A 20,447-nucleotide genomic window follows, 5' to 3' on the forward strand; every position below is an offset into this window, starting at 1 on the left:
GGAAAGACAATGGCGCAAGCCTGCAGTAAACCGTAGCTGGTTGCGTTTGATTTTTGTACGTTCTCCACGCAGCACACACGTACACGGAGACCTTAGGACTGACACAGGCAGGCCAAATATAATTTTTTCGCAAATTTGCAAAGGGAGGGCCCCACCGCGGATATTCAATGAACAATACGTTTAATAACTGTGGTGTGGCCCTGAAAAAGTGTCACACAACTTTAGTGCAGCAGAGTTATTAACTCTGGCAGAGCAGGTATTTGCCAGTCAGGAAAGACAATGGCGCAAGCCTGCAGTAAACCGTAGCTGGTTGCGTTTGATTTTTGTACGTTCTCCACGCAGCACACACGTACACGGAGACCTTAGGACTGACACAGGCAGGCCAAATATAATTTTTTTGCAAATTTGCAAAGGGAGGGCCCCACTGCGGATATTCAATGAACAATACGTTTAATAACTGTGGTGTGGCCCTGAAAAAGTGTCACACAACTTTAGTGTAGCAGAGTTATTAACTCTGGCAGAGCAGGTATTTGCCAGTCAGGAAAGACAATGGCGCAAGCCTGCAGTAAACCGTAGCTGGTTGCGTTTGATTTTTGTACGTTCTCCACGCAGCACACACGTACACGGAGACCTTAGGACTGACACAGGCAGGCCAAATATAATTTTTTCGCAAATTTGCAAAGGGAGGGCCCCACTGCGGATATTCAATGAACAATACGTTTAATAACTGTGGTGTGGCCCTGAAAAAGTGTCACACAACTTTAGTGTAGCAGAGTTATTAACTCTGGCAGAGCAGGTATTTGCCAGTCAGGAAAGACAATGACGCAAGCCTGCAGTAAACCGTAGCTGGTTGCGTTTGATTTTTGTACATTCTCCACGCAGCACACACGTACACGGAGACATTAGGACTGACACAGGCAGGCCAAATATAATTTTTTCGCAAATTTGCAAAGGGAGGGCCCCACTGCGGATATTCAATGAACAATAACTGTGTTGTGGCCCTGCCTACACAATTCTGTCCCTGTAGTATCAATGAAGGGTGCAATGCTCTGCACAGACGATTTTTTGAAAAAAAAAAAAAAAGCAACACTGCTAACAACAGCCAGCACAGTACTGCACACGGTTAAATTTGGCCCTAGAAAGGACCGTTGAGGTTCTTGAAGGCTACACTCACTCCTAACACTCTCCCTGCCTAAGCACCACTTCTGTCCCTAATACCGGGTGCAATGCTCTGCACTGCCGATTTTGAGAAGAAAAAAAAAAAATTTCCACTGCTAACAGCAGCCTGCACACGCGTAGATGTGGCCCTAAGAAGGACCGTTGGGGTTCTTGAAGCCTACACTCACTACAAACACTCTCCCTACAGCAACTCCAATAGACCAGCACTTTCCCTCACTAACTCACACGGCATCTGAGCCGAGCCGCGGGAGGGGCCAACTTTTATGTTCGGGTGACACCTGATCTCCCCAGCCACTCACAGCAGGGGGGTGGTATAGGGCTTGAACGTCACAGGGGGAAGTTGTAATGCCTTCCCTGTCTTTCAATTGGCCAGAAAAGCGCGCTAACGTCTCAGAGAGGAAACTGAAAGTAACCAGAACACCGCATGGTACTCGTTACGAGTAACGAGCATCCCGAACACCCTAATATTCGCACGAATATCAAGCTCGGTCGAGTACGTTCGCTCATCTCTATTGATAACGCACTGAAATATTGGCAATGTTCTTCAATTTGTGACAACTAGAAAATTATGTTCAGGCAATCTAGAATAATCTAAAAACTGTGGGCAGAGTAGTTTAAAATAGAGGTGGGAAATATCAACCGCACGGCAGTCCCTCCTAAGAAAGGTTGCACCTGGGTCCTGTAGCTAAGGTAAATGAACATACCTTTACTGGAAGAGACCCGCTACCATGTGGCTTGAAGTTTTATTGGGCCTAAAGGTCCATCTGCAGGTCACTACAGTAGTGAACCATAACTCAATATGGTGGTACCCTCTCCTCAGGGCTCATGGGCCATACTGGGTAAATTAATTTGAGCATGAAAGTTCTTTCCAGTTTCTGGAAAATCCACCTAGACTTTATGCTTAAATGTTACAGACTCTTCAAAAATGTTACGCCATCCAGACAATAAACACTTCTCTGGAAGATTACAGTAGATAAACTTGGTACAGTATAACAATTAGGTGAGACTTCCAAAAGGCAACTTTGCAATATGTACTAGATGCATGTCAGTATGGTATTTATGACAGCCTGTGAAAAGGGGCAACCACAGATGAGTAACAAAGCCGACCGTCTGACTATTCATTGTAAGATCCTTTAGGCCTCCTGCTTTTCATCGTTAACACTCAGCTGGAGTCATGTCTGTCCCCTTCTACTGCTGTTTAGTGTCATCACGTGTATACGTAAAGCCTTCTGCAGTGCGGCCTTCAGGTCTTTGCTCCTCAGGCTGTAGATTAAGGGGTTGATTAAGGGGGTAATTAGTGCATAGATCACAGTGACCACTTTGTTCAATGTAAGAAGATTACTTGTGTTGGGAACATAGTAGATAAATATTACTGACGCATAAAATATGAAAACCACAGTCAGATGAGATGTACAGGTGGAAAAAGCTTTTCGTTTTCCATCGCTGGTGCGGATTTTGAACACTGTTCTAAAAATTCTGACATACGGGTAAAACGTGATAACAAAAGCTACAGTGCCGAGAACACACCCTACAATTATTAAGACTAGAACATTAATGAAAGTATCAGTACAAGAGATCTGGTACAAGTGGGGCAGGTCACAAAAGAAATTACAGATGAAGCTAGGACCACAGAACGTCAACCTTCTTAAACATAAGGTACAAATGATGGGGGCCAGAAAAGCAGAAGACCAAACCAAAGATACCATTTGAGTGCATGTTCCCCAGGACATGATCCGATTGTAATGGAGAGGACGGCAGATGGCTACATACCGGTCATAAGACATGGAGGACAACAAGAAAACCTCAGAACTCCCAAAATAGATGACAAAGAAAATTTGTGCTATGCAGTCAGGGAGGGAGATGGACCAGTCCTGGGTGCTGAGGTTATAAAGCAACTTTGGGGCAGTGACCGATGAATAGGACATGTCCAAGAATGCCAAGTTTCCAAGAAAGAAGTACATGGGTGTATGAAGATGAGCAAAAGTTACAATTAGAAGAATGATGAGAGAGTTGGTCAAGAAGGTCATCAGGTAGATCAGGAGGAAGACAGTGAAGAGTACATAGATGATCTTTTGATCATACGATAGACTCATGAGAAGAACACTGGTGATTGTGGTTTGGTTCTTCCTCATTCCAGTGTGATTCTTCCCAAAGTTTTTCAAATGAATAAAACTGGCAACAATGAAACATCAGGAAGATTTGGTGGAATATGAACACAATGGGTGAATATCCTGGCTCGGATATAAAATTGCTGTTACTAACAGATAGCAGCATCCTTCATTTTATAACTTATCAGTTCTCCCAATAGGCGAAGGCACAGAAGCCCCAGAGCTCTGCACGTCCATAATAACGTAATAGGGTCTCAGGACACTCATTTTCATGGTTGTTTATAGTATAGGAGTTGGCTTTTAATTTTAACAAGTGAAGATTCACAATACAGTGTCTTTCCTGATAAAGAAGCAAGTTTCAGGCTTTGTAATGCACAGGAACTTTTTGGGCAACGGTAGCTACCGTAGCCTGGTGTGATGTCACACTTTAGCCCTCAGTTTCCTCTCACACTGCCTCTTCCAGCCGGAGCGGCATGTGCTTTTGTGAGTTAGTGCCAGCATGCATTCTTTTTGTTCTGCCCGCAGCACGCAGAGATAACCACCCTCAACGAAGATTGTGAGGATCACCTCATAAACCAGACTTCTCCTCTCTTCAGTAGTTGCAAATTGGGACAACACCACTGCACAGGACTTTTCTGGAGTGCATCCCCCTTTTGACTAACATGCTTTTTTGTATTCATGGTCAGTGCTTGCATCGCTTGTTGATTTATATATATATATTGCTTTGTTTAACGCATAAAATTGGGATGCTTTGTGATTACTAGCACTCAACAACACAGCTTCCATTTGTTCTGTTGTGCACAGTTTTACCAATAGAGGTTTTTTGCGCACCGTTCTCTTTTATGATTTTCAGTCACTGATATTATCTATAGGCCAGGATAGCAGCCTATACATGGTTGCTGCATTAAACACAAGACCCTTGGCGCAGACTTCTTTTTACTTTATTTTTAAGTTCTACACCAAATTTCACTGTGTTAACATGCTCTAATACCACAGTGCCCTCCCCCATAAACACTGACCTACCACAGTGACCCCTCCGTTCCCATACAATGACAACCACATACCTCTAGCAGCCAAACTCAGGTTGTAAAAGTTCTGGAAATCTGTCTCTTTTTAGTGAGCCTGAGCATTTGGTACAGTGCAGAAAAAAGAGCTAGCTAGTTCTTTTGTCTCCCAACCGGGTCTTTATTTTATACTACAGCTGTGCTCTTCTCTTGTCTCTGCACTTTGCTGCTTCAGATTATGTACAGTCTACAGAGATGAGAGGAGAGCAAAACAGTAGTCAGCACATCTCTTTCCCACATTTACCTAATGGTACTGTACAGGTCCTAGGATAGGCCTGGCTCAGGAGCTATCAGGTTAGAGTAGTCATCAACTCGGGGAGTTACCATTAGTAAGTAGGTGTGCACAGCATTGCATTCATAGACATCCTGGAAGCAGGGGCTCTGACCCATGAGCTGATGGTGGTGTGTAGAAATAGACCAGGACCACATCATGAGCAGTTGCAAACTTAGAAAACCTCTTTAATATTGATGAGCGAGTATACTCGCTAAAGGCAATTGCGAGCATTGCCTTTAGCGAGTATCTCCCCCACTCGAGACTGCAGGTTCGGGTGCCGGCAGCGGGCACGGAGCTGCGGGGGAGAGCGGGGCGGAACGGAGGGGAGATCTCTCTCTCCTTCTCTCCCCCCCGCTCCCTCCTGCTGACAGCAGCTACTCACCGCTCCCCCGCATCGGCACCCGAACCTGCAGTATCGAGCGGGGAAGATACTCGCTAAAGGCAATGCTCACTCGAGCAATTGCCTTTAGCGAGTATACTCGCTCATCTCTACTCTTTAACCATGGTTCAGCACTTAAAGCAGTGCAACTTTTGACACAAAATAATAATAAAAAAAAAAGGGAAATGGGAAAAATAAAATAAAAAAGGAATTTGTCCTTTTCCCTGGAGTATAGCGTGGTACGTCAGTGGAGATGTAATGCTGCTAGGAAGGGATTCCCGGAGTCAGATGAACGATGAAACCATAAACCAGTTTATTTCTTTATTTCTTCCATACTTCATAGACATAGTATTACTTTACATCTTGAGGTAAACCTTCCTTATGAGATACATATCCATACATATGCAGGTATTAAGTGCAGAAACCATATCTGTATACCTTGGGCTCTATAACAGTGAAAAAGGATGGGACTCCTCTCTGTTCACTATGCTTTGTCCTCCTGCTTCTCTCTCTCTCTCTCTTAGTCTACTATTTCTTTAAGCATAAAGCTTTTCTTTTAGTTAGCTACTGTTACTTTAGACCATTCCTTTCTTTCCTTTATCTGTTTCTCTTTCTCTATTCTTCTTTCTGTAATATTTAATTTCTAACCTTCTTTATGTATATAACCTAAAATCATTATAATTTTCTTCTCTTAATACAATCCTTCATTCTATATCCTTCTCATCTTAATAAAGTTCTTCTTTCTATAACTTTCTTTATTATACTGAATCTTTTCTTCTTTCCTTATCAAATATTATGCAACTTCTGTACTCTCACTTTTCTCCTTCCCACCACACTGGATTTGTCCTGATGTTACTTCTTCTTTCTCCTCTCTTCTCTCTCTCTACTCCTTTGCTGTGTCTTTGAACTTTGCTATCCTTACTGCTACTCCCCTCTCTCTTTTATCTGGTTTGCCCAAGCCAACCCGTGCAGAGGGCTTATCACCAACCACAGGTCCACTAACATCTTACTATCCAGCTTGCCAATACCTGTGGTGGTGGTGGGGGGGGGGGGGATTGATAGACCAGTAAGAATACTGGGGTCACCAAACAGTAGGGTATCAGTTTAGGTTGCTAAGACAAATGTGAATGACAAACAAAGGAACATTTAAAGAAATATACATACATTTAGGCAGTAACCACACTGCTTTTAACCCCTTGAGTGGCACACCCGGAAAATTTCCGGGACGAGCTCCACTGCTCATAGCAACATAGCCCGGAAGATTTCCGGGCTATGTATCACTATGGGAGCTGCAGAGCACAATGCCACAAGCTGTAACATTGTGCTCTGCCTGCACAGACCCACAGAGAACAAAGCAAGGGCTCTGAAAAACCAGCAGAAGATATTGCCGATATGTCGGCAATCTCCTGCTTTGTTTACAGGTTGCCATAGAGACCATCGGCTTGTCAGAAGCAAGCCGATGGTCTCTGTGGCAGGGAGAGCTGGTTGTTAGCTGTCAGAGGACAGCTAGGTACTAGCTCTTACAGCAGAGATCAGAGAAAACCTCCGATCTCTGCTGTGTTAACCCTTTACATGCTGCAGTCTATGTGACTGCAGCATGTAAAGGGCTGTCACTGCAGCATGTAAAGGGCTGTCACCATCGGACCCCCGGAATGTGATCAGGGGTCCTGATGGGTCCCTGTGGAAGTCGCCTAAAGGGACAAAAAAAAAAAAAAATTAAAAAAAAAAAGTTAAAAAATTATAAAAAAAATTATAAAAACACTTGTCTCCATTTACTTTGTAAAAAAAATCTAAAATACAATCACACATGTGGTATCCATGCATCGTAATGACCCAGAGAAGTAAGTTAATGCATTATTTAACCCCTTAATGACATGGCACCTTTTTTTCTTTTTTCCCCATTTCTTTTTTTCCTCCCCCTGTTTAAAAAATCACAACTTGTCCCGCAAAAAACAAGCCCTCATATGGCCATGTCAATGGAAAAATGAAAAAGTTATGGCTCTTGAGACGCAACTGCAAAATTAGTTGAAATTCAATGATTAGACCATTTTAAAAAACCTGCCCTGGTGGGCACGACAGGGTGGTAGGAAACCCGCCACTCAAGGGGTTAATGGAGTGTACTAATCCAGTAATAATAATAATCTTTTAGTTGTATAGTGCCAACTTAAAGGGACTTTATTCTGCAGTGCTTTCAGATAATTTATTTATTACTCCACCACCACTACTGACCTCGGAAGGATGGAAGGCTGAGTCAAACTTGAACAGGCCACTGGAACCATGTGGAGACCGTAGGAATTCGTTTGCTGCTGCCTTAACACTCTGTGCCACTCCCCACAATATTAAACAATAAAAGAATACAAATAATCTACATTTTAGTGTCAAGTCCGAGGCTAGCAAATTCCTGTTACAGTACATTTCATACCTGCAGCAAGTATCCCAATGTGTATTTTAGAGTAGCTGTGCAGTATGTCACCTACTGTACAATCCCATATATATATATATATATATATATATAAACATATATAGTATAATAGAGCTATATCCAGCTCTCAGATTAGAGTTGACTCATACAGATGGCTTGTTTTTATGACTGGATAAACTGTAGTGGCCCAGAGCACCATCCTGGTCCCCTTCATAAATGTCATACATGTCTGTCCGATGTGGATGCACTGTGCAAAGCCTGAGGTTAACAGTAATAAAATCACTGCCTGCATGTAGATGTATCAGTTTGTCATGTCATGTGGTGTGTAAGAAGGTATAAATGTGAGTGCTTAAGAGCGGGAAGAGGTCTTCCATCTTGTCTGCTGAGAGAGTGCTAACACAGAGCCATATGGGAGCACCTTCAGCTTCCATGTAGGTGAAGATTGAGGCAGAGGAGAGATATCCTGTAGCGATTGGAGTTTGAATGGAGTGAGTCCAAAGATCCTAGAGATAGAGAGCAATTCCCAATAATTCTGTATAGAGAACCCGCCGTACAAGTACTAATGCACACTACAGGCTTTTCCTGTGCGGCCATACAGAGTCAGGATCCCTGCACAGAGGTAGGCTACTGAGCCACATCCATGTGCCTGCCATGAGGGGTGTTTATTGTTTAAGCCTTCATTTAAATAATTGTCTGCCAGAGAGTCTGCGGAGTGACCCCTACCCCCTTCCTCCTGTGGAGTGCTCCCAGTCCAGGAGCGGTGCCATACAGATAATGTGGACTGTAGGACCGGTTTCATCCTGTGTATCCTCTCTGACCTCTGAGCTCTACTCTGCTGTCACTTAAAGAGAATTGTACCTGCATTGCCTTGAATACCTGTTTGTAAAAGTTTATTCATTAAGTAAAGTTATAACGGGCCCTAACCGTTCCTGGGAACCCGAGGTACTATACAGAAGTCTCTGTGTTATTTCCTCCACCGCATAGCATACCAGTGTGTGGGAACGGTGGTGCCACAAGTGATAGCTATTACTGCCACCATCAACCTGTTTATTGGCATTCCCTATCCTAGGCTGCATGCCATCCCTCTGGGACCAGAGCCTGGTAAGTGCAGCTGTGACAAGCCGACACTTAACCCTGCCAACTCTTCACGTTAGCCAAGTGTTCCTGTGGGGTGTTGCAACATCACTAACACACAATAGAGAAATAACAGCTTTACTTCCTGCTGTGCCAAGGCTGACATCTGCTTTGGAGTATGGGTGGTAACGAGGGTGTGGTACAAATTGTAGGGCATAGCCTACCCACTGGCTGAGGGAGAGTGAGCCAGTCCTAGGATAGTGCAAGTCTATAGAGTGTACCAAGCCTAAGGCCTAGCAGTAAACAAGGTAGGGACTATTAATTGAGCTCCACTGAGTGTGTCACCCCAGCACCCAGAGAGAAACCAAGTACTGCAGAATCCACAATAAAATTAGTTAAACTTGATGATGTATGTGGGCTCAGTTGCTTCTCACAGTGATGAGAACCAAAAGTAGAACCGGTTAACTAGAACAGGTAGGCTGAGAAACCCTTTGTGAGCTGGGCAGGTGATGTGGATGCCAGGCTTTCCTTTGATCTAGGTAGGCCCTTGTAGAAACTATAAGGAATTTAGTCTGCAGAACGTACCGCTTGCAGATATAGCAGAAATTAGACTGCAATCCAAAACTAAATCATACAAAATATAATTTACCTCACACCAGTTAGAACTGACTGGGATGATGAGGCCCAAAATGTGGGGCCCAGGATGCTGTACCCGCAGCATCTGTTAGGAAGTTTGTTTCTGCCCAACTTCATCACCCATCTCTGGCTCAACCTGAAACTGTGGCAAAGGAGGCTCATGGTGGAGTAGCTGCAACTGGACCTTTCCCACAGAGGTCTACTGTCCAAGTACATTTCAACCTCATCTTAATTGTTCACAGTGGCAATAATCACTGCAATCCCAGAGCTAGAGATCCATGGAACACTGAGCTTCATAAACAGTAATTGGTAACAGGACCCGGTCTCCTAAGGTGGGTGAAGAGATATCACACTCATTGTGTTCCACCGTGTTTTAAATTCCCTGTAGTTTTGTGACTTTTGACCTAGCCTGAGACTGCCTGGCTAAAAGAGGAAGAGGTAGGGGGCGGCGTGGAGTGGAATGTAAGAGGGTGACGCATAGCCTTTGGATTTTGATGTTGAATTGAAAATGGCTTAAAATCTTTTTGCAATTCCACATTAAAATCCGCACTCAGATCTGCGGATTTTTGTGTGGAACTCTGCGCGGTTGATTTGGCTGTGTTCTGCGGCATAGTTCCATCTCGTGTGAAAGGCCCTTAATTGATGCAGCAGCATTTAAATCCTTTGGTCAGCGACTGGGGTCCTGAATGGCCCCCAGTTGGATGAGATCATGGGGTGCCATCCGCTTGCTATGGCAGCCTGTGGTATGGCTTAATACAATGCAAGCATACATATATTTATAATAGTGAAGTATTACAGTATATGGTATAGGCAATCAAACAATCATAAATTCAAGTCGAGGACTAAAAAAAAGTAAAAATAAGTCTTTTTTATTATAAGAAAAATAAAAAAGTTATGGCACAGAGAAGATAGTTTTTCAAAGTTCTTTTATTTTTTTAAAAGTAGTGCAGCAAAAAAAAACAACCTTAAAAAAAAATAGGTATTGTAATAATAAAATTAACATGTAAGTTTTTTGCCACAGTTTGTATACTATTCATAGTGCAAACAAAACTATTTGCTATATGATAGGCTTTTGGTGTCCAAATTCTTAGTTAGAGTATAAGCCGAGCATGGGAGATTAACGTCAAACCACACAGCTAGGGATGTGATCAAAAGTTATCTGTTTATTGATTGACAGGCAGCAGTTTTTACAGGGGCACATTGTCAGGATGGGCGGCTATCGGGGTTGCCGTGCCTGCACTGCTGACACTATTGCTCCTGTGGCGGGTGTGCGGCGCAGGGGGACTCTGACGCTGGTCACCACTCCTGGCCGCGTGCCTCCGATAGACCGCAGGAGTGCTAGGAACGTAGCAGCTGCTGCCCAGCGCCACGTTCCTGTTGCCATGGCAGCCTGCTGCATCTCCGCTGACCTAGGTTGGTCTGCTAGTGCTGAGGGAGGTTCTTCCAGCACTTTCTGATTACCCTGCTGCTGTCAGGTGCTCCGCCCTAATCAGCTGCTGGGGCAGGAGCTCTGACAGCATTTAAACCCCTCAGTTACCTCCATACACTGCCAGTGTTTGAATTGGCCTCCTTTCACTCACCAGTGTTACTTTGTATTCCTGGTTATTAGTGTATTGACCTGGCTTTTCCCCTGACCTGACTTTGTCTCCTCCTATCTGTACTGCGTTTTTCCGGACTGACTTTTAGTGCTTGACCTTGGCTTGCTCCTGGTCTGGTTTGCTGTTTTCCCTTGTGCTTCGCTCTGGTTGTTTGTTTGTCTGTGTATTCGTTCTTTGTTTCCAGGGATTGTGGTATTTCCCATCACTTTCCCTAGCCAGTGTAGGGACCGTCGCCCAGTTGCCTGCCTGGGGTTAGCCAGGAGTGGAGGCAAGTAGGCAAGGACAGGGGTTGTGGGCTATGTTGCAGGGACCCCTGACTTTTGCTTTCCCTGGTACCCTGACAGAAACACTGGCCCAAACGTTTTCTGGTTCCTACATCCGTCCAGCCAAACTAAGTCCATCCATGGAGGCTGTTTCAGCTCTCGCTAATCAGGTGCAGGGCCTGACAGGTTGGGTGCAAGATTTGACCGCACGGTTCCTACAGCAGGAACAGGCTGCGGCCAGCACACCTGCGTTGCCGCCTCCTGCTCATGCGGCGAAGTTTGAGCCCAAGGCTACCCTCCCTGATTTCTTTTCTGGGGACCGGAGACAGTTTTACTCCTTCTGGGAGGGCTGTGAGCTGTATTTCAGTTTGTGTTCATACTTCTCTGGAATCGAGTTCCAAAGAGTTGGAATTGTCATCTCCCACTTGAGAAGTGACCCGCAGAATTGGGCTTTTTCCTTGCCCACCGACTCGCCCATCAGGCAGCCCCTGGACTCGTTCTTTACCGCGTTAGGCCAGATCTATGACGAGCCAGATCGGGCCGGGTATGCAGTTTCCTGGTTTTTAGAACTGCGACAGGGTAGACTTGCAGCGGAGGAATATTGTTTCCAGTTTCGACAGTATTGCGCTGCGTCTGGTTGGAACGACTGAGCCCTTAAGTACTTCTTTCTGACGGGTCTCTCTGATGCTCTGAGAGATCTCCTTGTTTTGTACTCTGAGCCTGACAGTTTGGAGCAAGCCATGACGCTAGCTATTAGAGCTGACCGCCACCTTAGGGCAAGACGCATTCCCAAGACCAATTCTGGGTTATCAGCCCGTAGGATCGACGTCCAAGGTTCACCAGCTGTTTCCTCGGAATCCATGGAACTGGGGTCCATGTCTCCCAGACAATGCAAGGAGTTTTGTCTCAAGAACCGACTGTGCTTGTACTGTGGAGAACCAGGACACAGGGTCGCATCCTGTGAGAAGAGGCCGCAACTGGGAAGACTTCCACTCCTAAGTGATGTCCGGGAAGATCACTTAGGAGCCCAGGTACCCCCGGAATGTTCCAAGTTGTTATTACCATGCTCTATTGTGTTTGATTCCTTCCATGTTTCGGGTCAAGCCTTCATAGATTCTGGGGCAGCCACCAATTTTATTAACTTTGATTTCATAGCTCCCATAGCAAAGGTCTTAAGAAACCTTGAGACTCCTGTTCAGGCTTCTGGACTGGATTCTACACCCTTACTAGCTAGGTGGGTCAGTCGGATTACTCCAGAGCTTGTTTTCGGTGGGAGCCTTGCACCCGGAGTTTTGTATCTTTTTGGTCATGGAAAACTTATCAGTAGACGTGGTGCTCGGCCTACCGTGGTTGAAGGTACATAAACCAGTTTTCAGCTGGGAGACTCTGGAGTTAGTCCGATGGAGGGCAGGGTGTAGTGATCACATGCTCGCAGTTCAGGTCCATTCTACTGAATGTAAAGAACTAACCCTGCTGCACCATTTGGCTGATTTTGCTGATGTTTTTTCTAAACGGCTGTCCGAGGCATTACCACCCCATTGGGAGTGGGATTGTAAAATCGACCTTATTCCCAGGGCTAAACTTCCAAAGGGGGGTATATATAACATCACTGTACCAGAGAGAGAAGCCATGAAAGAATACATTTTCGAGAGTTTGGCCAAGGGCTATATCCGCCCGTCTGAGTCTCCTGCTGGGGCAGGGTTCTTCTTTGTAGAGAAGAAGGATGGCAGCCTTCGGCCATGTATCGACTATAGAGGTTTGAATAAGATCACAATCCATAACCAGTACTCTCTTCCTCTGATCCCTGATCTCCTGAATCAAGTATCGGGAGCCAAGTGGTTCTCCAAGCTGGATCTGAGGGGAGCATATAACCTAATCAGGATAAGAGAGGGAGACGAGTGGAAGACGGCGTTCAATACGCCATTAGGGCATTTTGAGTACTTGGTGATGCCTTTCGGTTTGTGTAATGCCCCGGCCGTCTTCCAAGGTTTCATGAATACCATATTCCAGGATGTCATGGGCATATTCTTGGTCGTCTATTTAAACGACATCCTGGTGTTCTCTGCCGACTGGGAGTCACACCTTAGTCACTTGCGGATAGTCCTCAACCGACTTCGGGCTAACCAGCTGTTTGCGGAACTAGAGAAGTGTTTGTTTGGGGTTCAGGAGATCTCATTTTTAGGATACATAATTACCCCTTCTGTTATCAAGATGGATCCAGGGAAGGTTAGGGCGATAACAGAATGGGCGCAACCTACTAACCTAAAGGCTTTACAGCGTTTTCTAGGTTTTGCCAATTTCTACTGCAAGTTTATTAGGGGGTTTCTCGGTGATCGCCAAACCATTAACTGATTTAACCAAGAAAGGGTCTGAGGTAGGCAGCTGGACACCGGAGGCGGTCACTGCTTTTTTGAGTCTCAAAGAAGCCTTCTCCTCCGCGCCTGTCCTTGTACAACCCGACAACCAGACCATTCATTGTGGAGGTAGACGCTTCTGAATTTGGAGTGGGCACCATCCTGTCGCAAGGACCAGCAACCCTCTCTAACCTCCGACCCTGCGCGTTCTTCTCGAGAAAATTCTCGCCCTCAGAACGCAACTATGACATAGGTAATAGGGAATTGTTGCCCATCAAGTGGGCTTTTGAAGAATGGTGGCATTTCCTTGAGGGAGCCAGACACCAGATTACCGTTCTCACTGATCACAAGAACTTGGTGTATCTAGAGTCAGCTAAGAGACTAAATGCCCGGCAGGTGCACTGGGCATTATTTTTTTCCTGTTTCAATTTCATTGTCACCTTCTGGCCTGGGTCGAGGAACATTAGACCCGACGCATTGTCGCGTAGCTTCGATGTCCCTGAACCCGTGGAGTCTCAGCCAGAAGGGATCCTCTCTCCCGGAGTGGTCCTAGCGGGCTTAACCTCCGATATCTCGTCTCAGCTATATGCTGCCCAGCAAGCTGCCCCGGAGGCTCTTCCAGAGGGCAAAGTGTTCGTTCCCCTCTCCCTGAGACCACAGGTGCTTGAAGAGATACACTCTTCGGTTCTGACTGGTCATCCTGGCATTACTCTTCGGTTCTGACCGGTCATCCTGGCATTAGAGGGACATTGGACTTAAGTTCTTGGTTATACTGGTGGCCCCAGATGTCCAGAGATGTCCGTGGCTTTGTCAAGGCCTGCGCTGTTTGTGCTCGGGGGAAGAATATCAGGAGACGCTGTAAGGGTCCTATTCTTCCTCTGCCAGTTCCATGTAAACCTTGGTCGCATGTATCCATGGATTTCATTACTGATTTACCCCCGTCGCAGGGTTTTACTGTCATTTGGGTAGTGGTCGATAGGTTCTCTAAGATGACCCATTTTGTCCCATTGAGTAAATTACCCTCGGCTAGGGACCTAGCTGACCTGTTCGTTTACACGATATCCCCGAAGATATTGTTTCTGATCGGGGGGTACAGTTTGTGGCTCGTTTCTGGCAGGCTTTCTGTAAACATATCAATGTTAACCTGTCTTTCTCTTCCGCTTTTCACCCTGAGTCAAACGGACAGACGGAGCATATGAATCAGGAACTTATTCAGTACCTTTGTTTGTTTGTCTCGGACAGTCAGGAACAATGGGTGAAGTTTTTGCCTTTGGCGGAGTTCGCTATAAACAACCATACCAGCTCATCATCTCAGTTTTCCCCTTTTTTCTGCAACTACGGGTTCCACCCCTGCTTTACCTCATCTGTCTCCTCACCGTCAGATAATCCATCGGCTGATTCCTTTACGGAGGAGCTGGACGCAGTCTGGGTCCAGGTTTGCAAGAACTTACTGGAATCGCAGGAGAAGTTGCAGAAACAAGGGGCTGGTAAATGGGTAAATGCACTCTGACTGACCCCTTTGTAATTGGTGATCTAGTTTATCTGTCCACAAAAAACTTAAGGCTGAAGGTACCATCTCTCAAGCTAGCTCCTCGTTTTGTTGGGCCGTTCCCTGTTTCCAAGGTTATTAACCCGGTAGCCTATAAACTAACCTTGCCTGACTCCTGGAAGGTGCATAATGTCTTTCACAAGTCGCTTTTGAAGAGGTTCATCCCCCGGTATTGCCCACCTGCAAACCTCCTCCTCCCACCCTTGTCCAAGGGGAGATGGAGTTTGAAATAGAACGGATCCTGGACTCCAAGCGGGTATGGGATGCTTACCAATATTTAGTGCACTGGAAGAGGTTTGGACCTGAGGAGCGGTCTTGGGTTCCAGACAAAGATGTCCATGCTCCGCGGCTAGTCTGTTGCTTTCATAGGACCTACCCCTCAAGCCAGCGCTATTGGGGTTGCCGTGCCCGCACTGCTGACACTGTCGCTCCTGTGGCGGGTGTGCGGCGCAGGGGGACTCCAACACTGGTCACCACTCCTGGCCACGTGGCTCCGATACGCCGCAGGAGTGCTAGGAACGTGGCAGCTGTTGCCCAGCTCCACGTTCCTGTTGCCATGGCAGCCTGCTGCATCTCCGCTGACCTAGGTTGGTCTGCTAGTGCTGAGGGAGGTTCTCCCAGCACTTTCTGATTACCCTGCTGCTGTCAGCTGCTGGGGCGGGAGCTCTGACAGCATTTAAACCCCTCAGTTACCTCCATACACTGCCAGTGTTTGAATAGGTCTCCTTTCACTCACCAGTGTTACTTTGTATTCCTGATTATTAGTGTATTGACCTCGGCTTTTCCCCTGACCTGACTTTGTCTCCTCCTATCTGTACTGCGTTTTTCCGGACTGACTTTTAGTGCTTGACCTTGGCTTGCTCCTGGACTGTTTTGCTGTTTTCCCTTGTGCTTCGCTCTGGTTGTTTGTTTGTCTGTGTATTCATTCTTTGTTTCCAGAGATTGTGGTATTTCCCATCACTTCCCCTAGCCAGTGTAGGGACAGTTGCCCAGTTGCCCGCCTGGGGTTAGCCAGGAGTGGAGGCAAGTAGGCAGGGACAGGAGTTGTGGGCTACGTTGCAGGGACCCCCGACTTCTGCTTTCCCTGGTACCCTGACACACATGCTTCAATTACAATAATTCAAATCTATTATAATTTATTTATTACCATTGGTCAAAGAAACATAAGCATAATATGAATATGCAAGATGAGGAATTTAACATTTAAGATGCTAGGCAAAGACAACACAGGCACAGATCATACAACTTCTTGAAACAGTAAATCTAAACAATAAGTTGTTTAGCGAAAATGTTTAGGAATGTGAATACTGTGTTTCCCTGATAATACGACCTACCCCGATAATAAGCTCTATCCCGATTTTTGGGGAGCCTTGAAATATAAGCTCTCTCCCGAAAATAAGCCCTAGCTAATCTGCATTAAAAAAAAAATCAATACTCGCCTGGTCCGCTGCACCCTGATGCCTCGTGATGGTCTCCGGTGGCGCTGTGGCAAGCTGCGGTGTTCTCCGAGCTGACATCTTAGCTTTTTTCTGGTGATGGGGCTTTGAATACCCCACCTCCAGCAAAGTGAGTGCTGTGATTGGATTGAGCGCCACCCAATCACAGCCGGCGCTTGATCATTCACAGCCACTCAGTGAATGACATCACTGAATGGCTGTGATTGGCTCATCGAGCGCTGGCTGTTATTGGCTGGTGCTTGATCCAATCACAGCGCTCACCTTGCTGGTGGCGGGGTATTCACCAGAAAGAAGCTGAGATGTCAGAGTGGAGGACACTGCAGCTTGTCGTATCGCCACCAGAGACCATCATGAGGCATCGGGACGTTGCGAACCAAGTGAGTATAAACCTTCCCAAAAAATAAGACACTGTGCCTCTTTTGGAACAAAATTAATATAAGACAGTGTCTTATTTCCGGGGAAACATGGTAGCTACGAACAGGTCAGTTTGACCCCCAGCCAGTCTAAATGCCAAATAGCTATCTTCTGGAGCCCTCACCTTAGTCATTCACTCAAGGCTTTTTTAATAGCCATTTAATATCCATAAATCCTGAAGAAAGAGGACAAATGAATACAGTGAACAGGCACAGAAGGTGGCTACTTGTTCACGAAACGGCTATGTATACAATAGAACATGGAGTCATATTCATTTCACTAAGAGTCCCACCTTTTGCGGCTGCTTCATCATACAACGCAGCTTCTCCCTCATACTGTCAATGACATGACCTCTTCCCTCATCCCAAAAACTTGAGCTAACCACTAGGAAACGTATTGCCTTACCTAACCAGGTAGGATTGATGGTTCCTAGGAGCCATCCATGGTCCTCTGAGTACAACCACGTAGAGTGGTCCCAGTTCGCCCCTAAGGCCTCTATTCTAACCCTGGATCTGAGAGTGGAGGGTTCATATATGCCGCATACTGGGATAGAAAATGAAGCATGAGGCAACCATTTAGTCGTATCCGAGTTTGATTTCACCAACATAACCATATTTTTGTTTCTAACAAAACATAAACTACAAATTTGTGTATTAACAGACCCGTGAATTGTATAAATACTAGATCAGGTATGCACTGAATCAACAGCTAAGGAATATACAATTTTACCACTATACTACAAAGTATACAGAAAAATATGCAAAAACCTTTAGGCCGCCTGCAGAGAACATCAACCCGAGCGCCTGCAGAGAGCACCGCGGACTCACCCTCTCCTGCACCTCCGGCTCTTTCATGTGCGGGCAGCCGGCGCATGCGCAGAGCGGAGCTGGCAGCTGGTGAGCCCCGCACAGAATTAGAACATGCCTTGGTTTGTTTGCTGCGCGTGATTTAGCACAGACAAATATCCCGCTGCGAAATTTCCGCCCGTCTGCAGGCGACCTTAGGATAGAACATTGAGTCATATTCATTTCACTAACACTGGAAAAACAAGACCTCTCCTAAAGATAGTGGAATTGCATTTTTCCCTTTTCACTCCACTTTTTGAAGTTTTCAGCACATTACATGTATACATAAAATGTATACATTAAATAGCACGAAAACTCAACTCATATCTCAAAAATGTTGGTCCTGTTGGTTCAGAATAAATACAATTTTAAATAACATCATTTGGGCTTCACTCTTCTTCAAGTCTTGACCTGCCTATTGGTCATGCCAGAGCCTCAGTTCACTTTAACCTACTTCATCTCATCTCACAATGCTAACATGATCTTTTTCGACCAGCGCACTAGGCTGGTAGCACCTTTTTTTGCATTAGCACTGTACATCTGTGTAACATAGTTTCATTGAGCTCTTTCCTTACAGGAAAGATGTACGCCATCTTGAATTGGTCAAAATGGAATTGTTGAGGACATAGTCAAAAGTGCATAATACACTGGTTGATAAATTCTCGACAGACCGTAGAGTTTCTGGTACACTGTGGAGGTGCTGAAAGATATAGTATAGAGATGAGCGAGCACCAAAATGCTCGGGTGCTCATTGCTCGAGCCGAACTTTCCGCGATGCTCGAGAGTTCGTTTCGAATAGCGAACCCCATTGAAGTCAATGGGCGACTCGAGCATTTTTGTAAATGACCCATGCTCCGCTAAGGTTTTCATTTGTGAAAATCTGGAAAACCTACGAAAGTGATGGAAACGACACAGAAACGGATAGGGCAGGCGAGGGGCAACATGCAGGGCTGCATCTCAGGTTCCCAGGTCTCACTATTAAGCCACAATAGCGGCAAGAGTGCCCCCCCCCCCCCAACAATTTTTACTTCGGACAAACCCTCATCAGCAAGGCACACCTTAGCTAAACACCACACTACCTCCAACCAAGCACAAGCACTGCCTGTGGGACACACCGCTGCCTCTTCTCCTGGGTTACATGCTGCCCAACACCCCCCCCCCCCCCCCCGCCGACCCTGCATCCGCAGCGCATAGAAAAGTGTCCCTGCGCAGCCTTCAGCTGCCCACATGCTGCACGCTGGCTTCATAGCCACACCACCCTCATGTCTATTTCTCGGTGCGTCTGCGATGAGGAGGAACCGGAGGCACACACTGCAGAAGGTTGGCAGGGCCAGGCAGCGACCCTCTTTGAAAGTGTGGGTGATAGCCCACAATGCTGTTGAGAATTGATGAGAAATTGATGTTTGATCTTCATTCCAATCCTGTGCCACCTCCATCAAGAGCTGCAAACGTGGGCATAAAGGGGACTCAGCTGCCAGCCCAGCACTTCTACACATCTCCACAATGCAGCAATACTCTGTGTGGGAAGTATGTGAGCGGGCCCAGGGTCAGCCTCTGTCCCAGCAAACACCTTGTGTGGCCCAAGGTGCTGCAAGTGACAAAGCAATGGGGAATCCATGTGTCCACACACTACTCATTCTGTTTGGTTGTCGGATACCTCATCGACAACGCAAGGAGTAAACCATCTGCACTCTGCACCCTACCCAAGTCTGTCAGTGTTTTGGGGACAGACAGGTAAAACACCTCTATGGGAAGTCTGTGTGCACCCACAGCATGGGTGGCTCCCAGGAACCCACAGGCATCCCATTGCAGTGCCCCAGATAGCTGAGGTAACGTGAGAGAAAATATATGTTGGCTTCGGCCCACACTCCATGCCCTAGTCAGTCTGTTTTGTTTTTTTTAAAGTGCCAGGCAGGTAGAATTCTGCTATGGGAAGTCTGTGTACACCCACAGCATGGGTGGCTCCCAGAAACCCACAGACGGTACATAAAGAAATCCCATTGCAGTGCCCCAGATAGCTGAGGTTACGTGAGAGAAAATACATGTTGGCTTCAGCCCACACTCCATGCCCTAGTCAGTCTGGTTTTTTGGGGGGCCAGATAGGTAGAACACCGCGATGGGAAGACTTAGTGCACCCATAGTATACACAGACCCCTGTAATATTCCTGTAGCAAAGGTATATGCTGACCCCAGTAACAATTATGTTGCAGAAGTTTAGGGAGACCCCAGTAACATTTCTGTAGTAACAGTATAGACAGACCACAGTAACATTTCTGTAGTTACAGTATAGACAGACCCCAGTAACATTTCATTAGCAGAAGTATAGGCAGACCCCTGTAACATTTACGTGCCAGAAATATAGGCAAACCCCATAAACATTTTAGTAGCAGAAGTATACGCAGACCCCATAGTAACATTTATGTAGCAGCAGTATTGGCAGACCCCTGTAACATTTCTGTTGCAGCAGTATAAGCAGACCCCTGTAACATTTGTGTAGCAGAAGCATAGGCAGACCCCAGTAACATTTTTGTAGCTGAAGTATACGCAGACCCCTGTAACATTTCTGTAGTAACAGTATAGACAGATCCCAGTAACATTTCTGTAGCAGAAGTATAGGCAGACCCCAGTTACATCCTTGTGGCAGCAGTATAGGCAGACCCCTGTAAAATTTACGTGGCAGCAGTATAGGCAGACCCCTGTAACATTTACGTGGCAGAAGTATACGCAGACCCTAGTAACATCCTTGTGGCAGCAGCATAGGCAAACCCCTGTAAAATTTACGTGGCAGCAGTATAGACAGACCCCAGTAACATTTTTGTAGCAGAAGTATA

At 46.0% G+C, this 20,447-nt stretch overlaps 1 protein-coding gene across 1 annotated transcript; it reads right to left on the reverse strand.

Annotated features, from left to right (window-relative positions):
* Positions 1–2,351: 2,351 nt before the first annotated feature.
* On the reverse strand, positions 2,352–3,311 carry LOC136620265 (olfactory receptor 5V1-like). The gene has a single exon (XM_066594968.1). The coding sequence runs from the start codon at positions 3,309–3,311 to the stop codon at positions 2,352–2,354; it is 960 nt and encodes a 319-aa protein (XP_066451065.1).
* Positions 3,312–20,447: the final 17,136 nt, after the last annotated feature.

Source organism: Eleutherodactylus coqui, chromosome 3, assembly GCF_035609145.1.
Source record: "Eleutherodactylus coqui strain aEleCoq1 chromosome 3, aEleCoq1.hap1, whole genome shotgun sequence".
In the NCBI taxonomy this organism is placed as follows: Eukaryota; Metazoa; Chordata; class Amphibia; order Anura; family Eleutherodactylidae; genus Eleutherodactylus; species Eleutherodactylus coqui.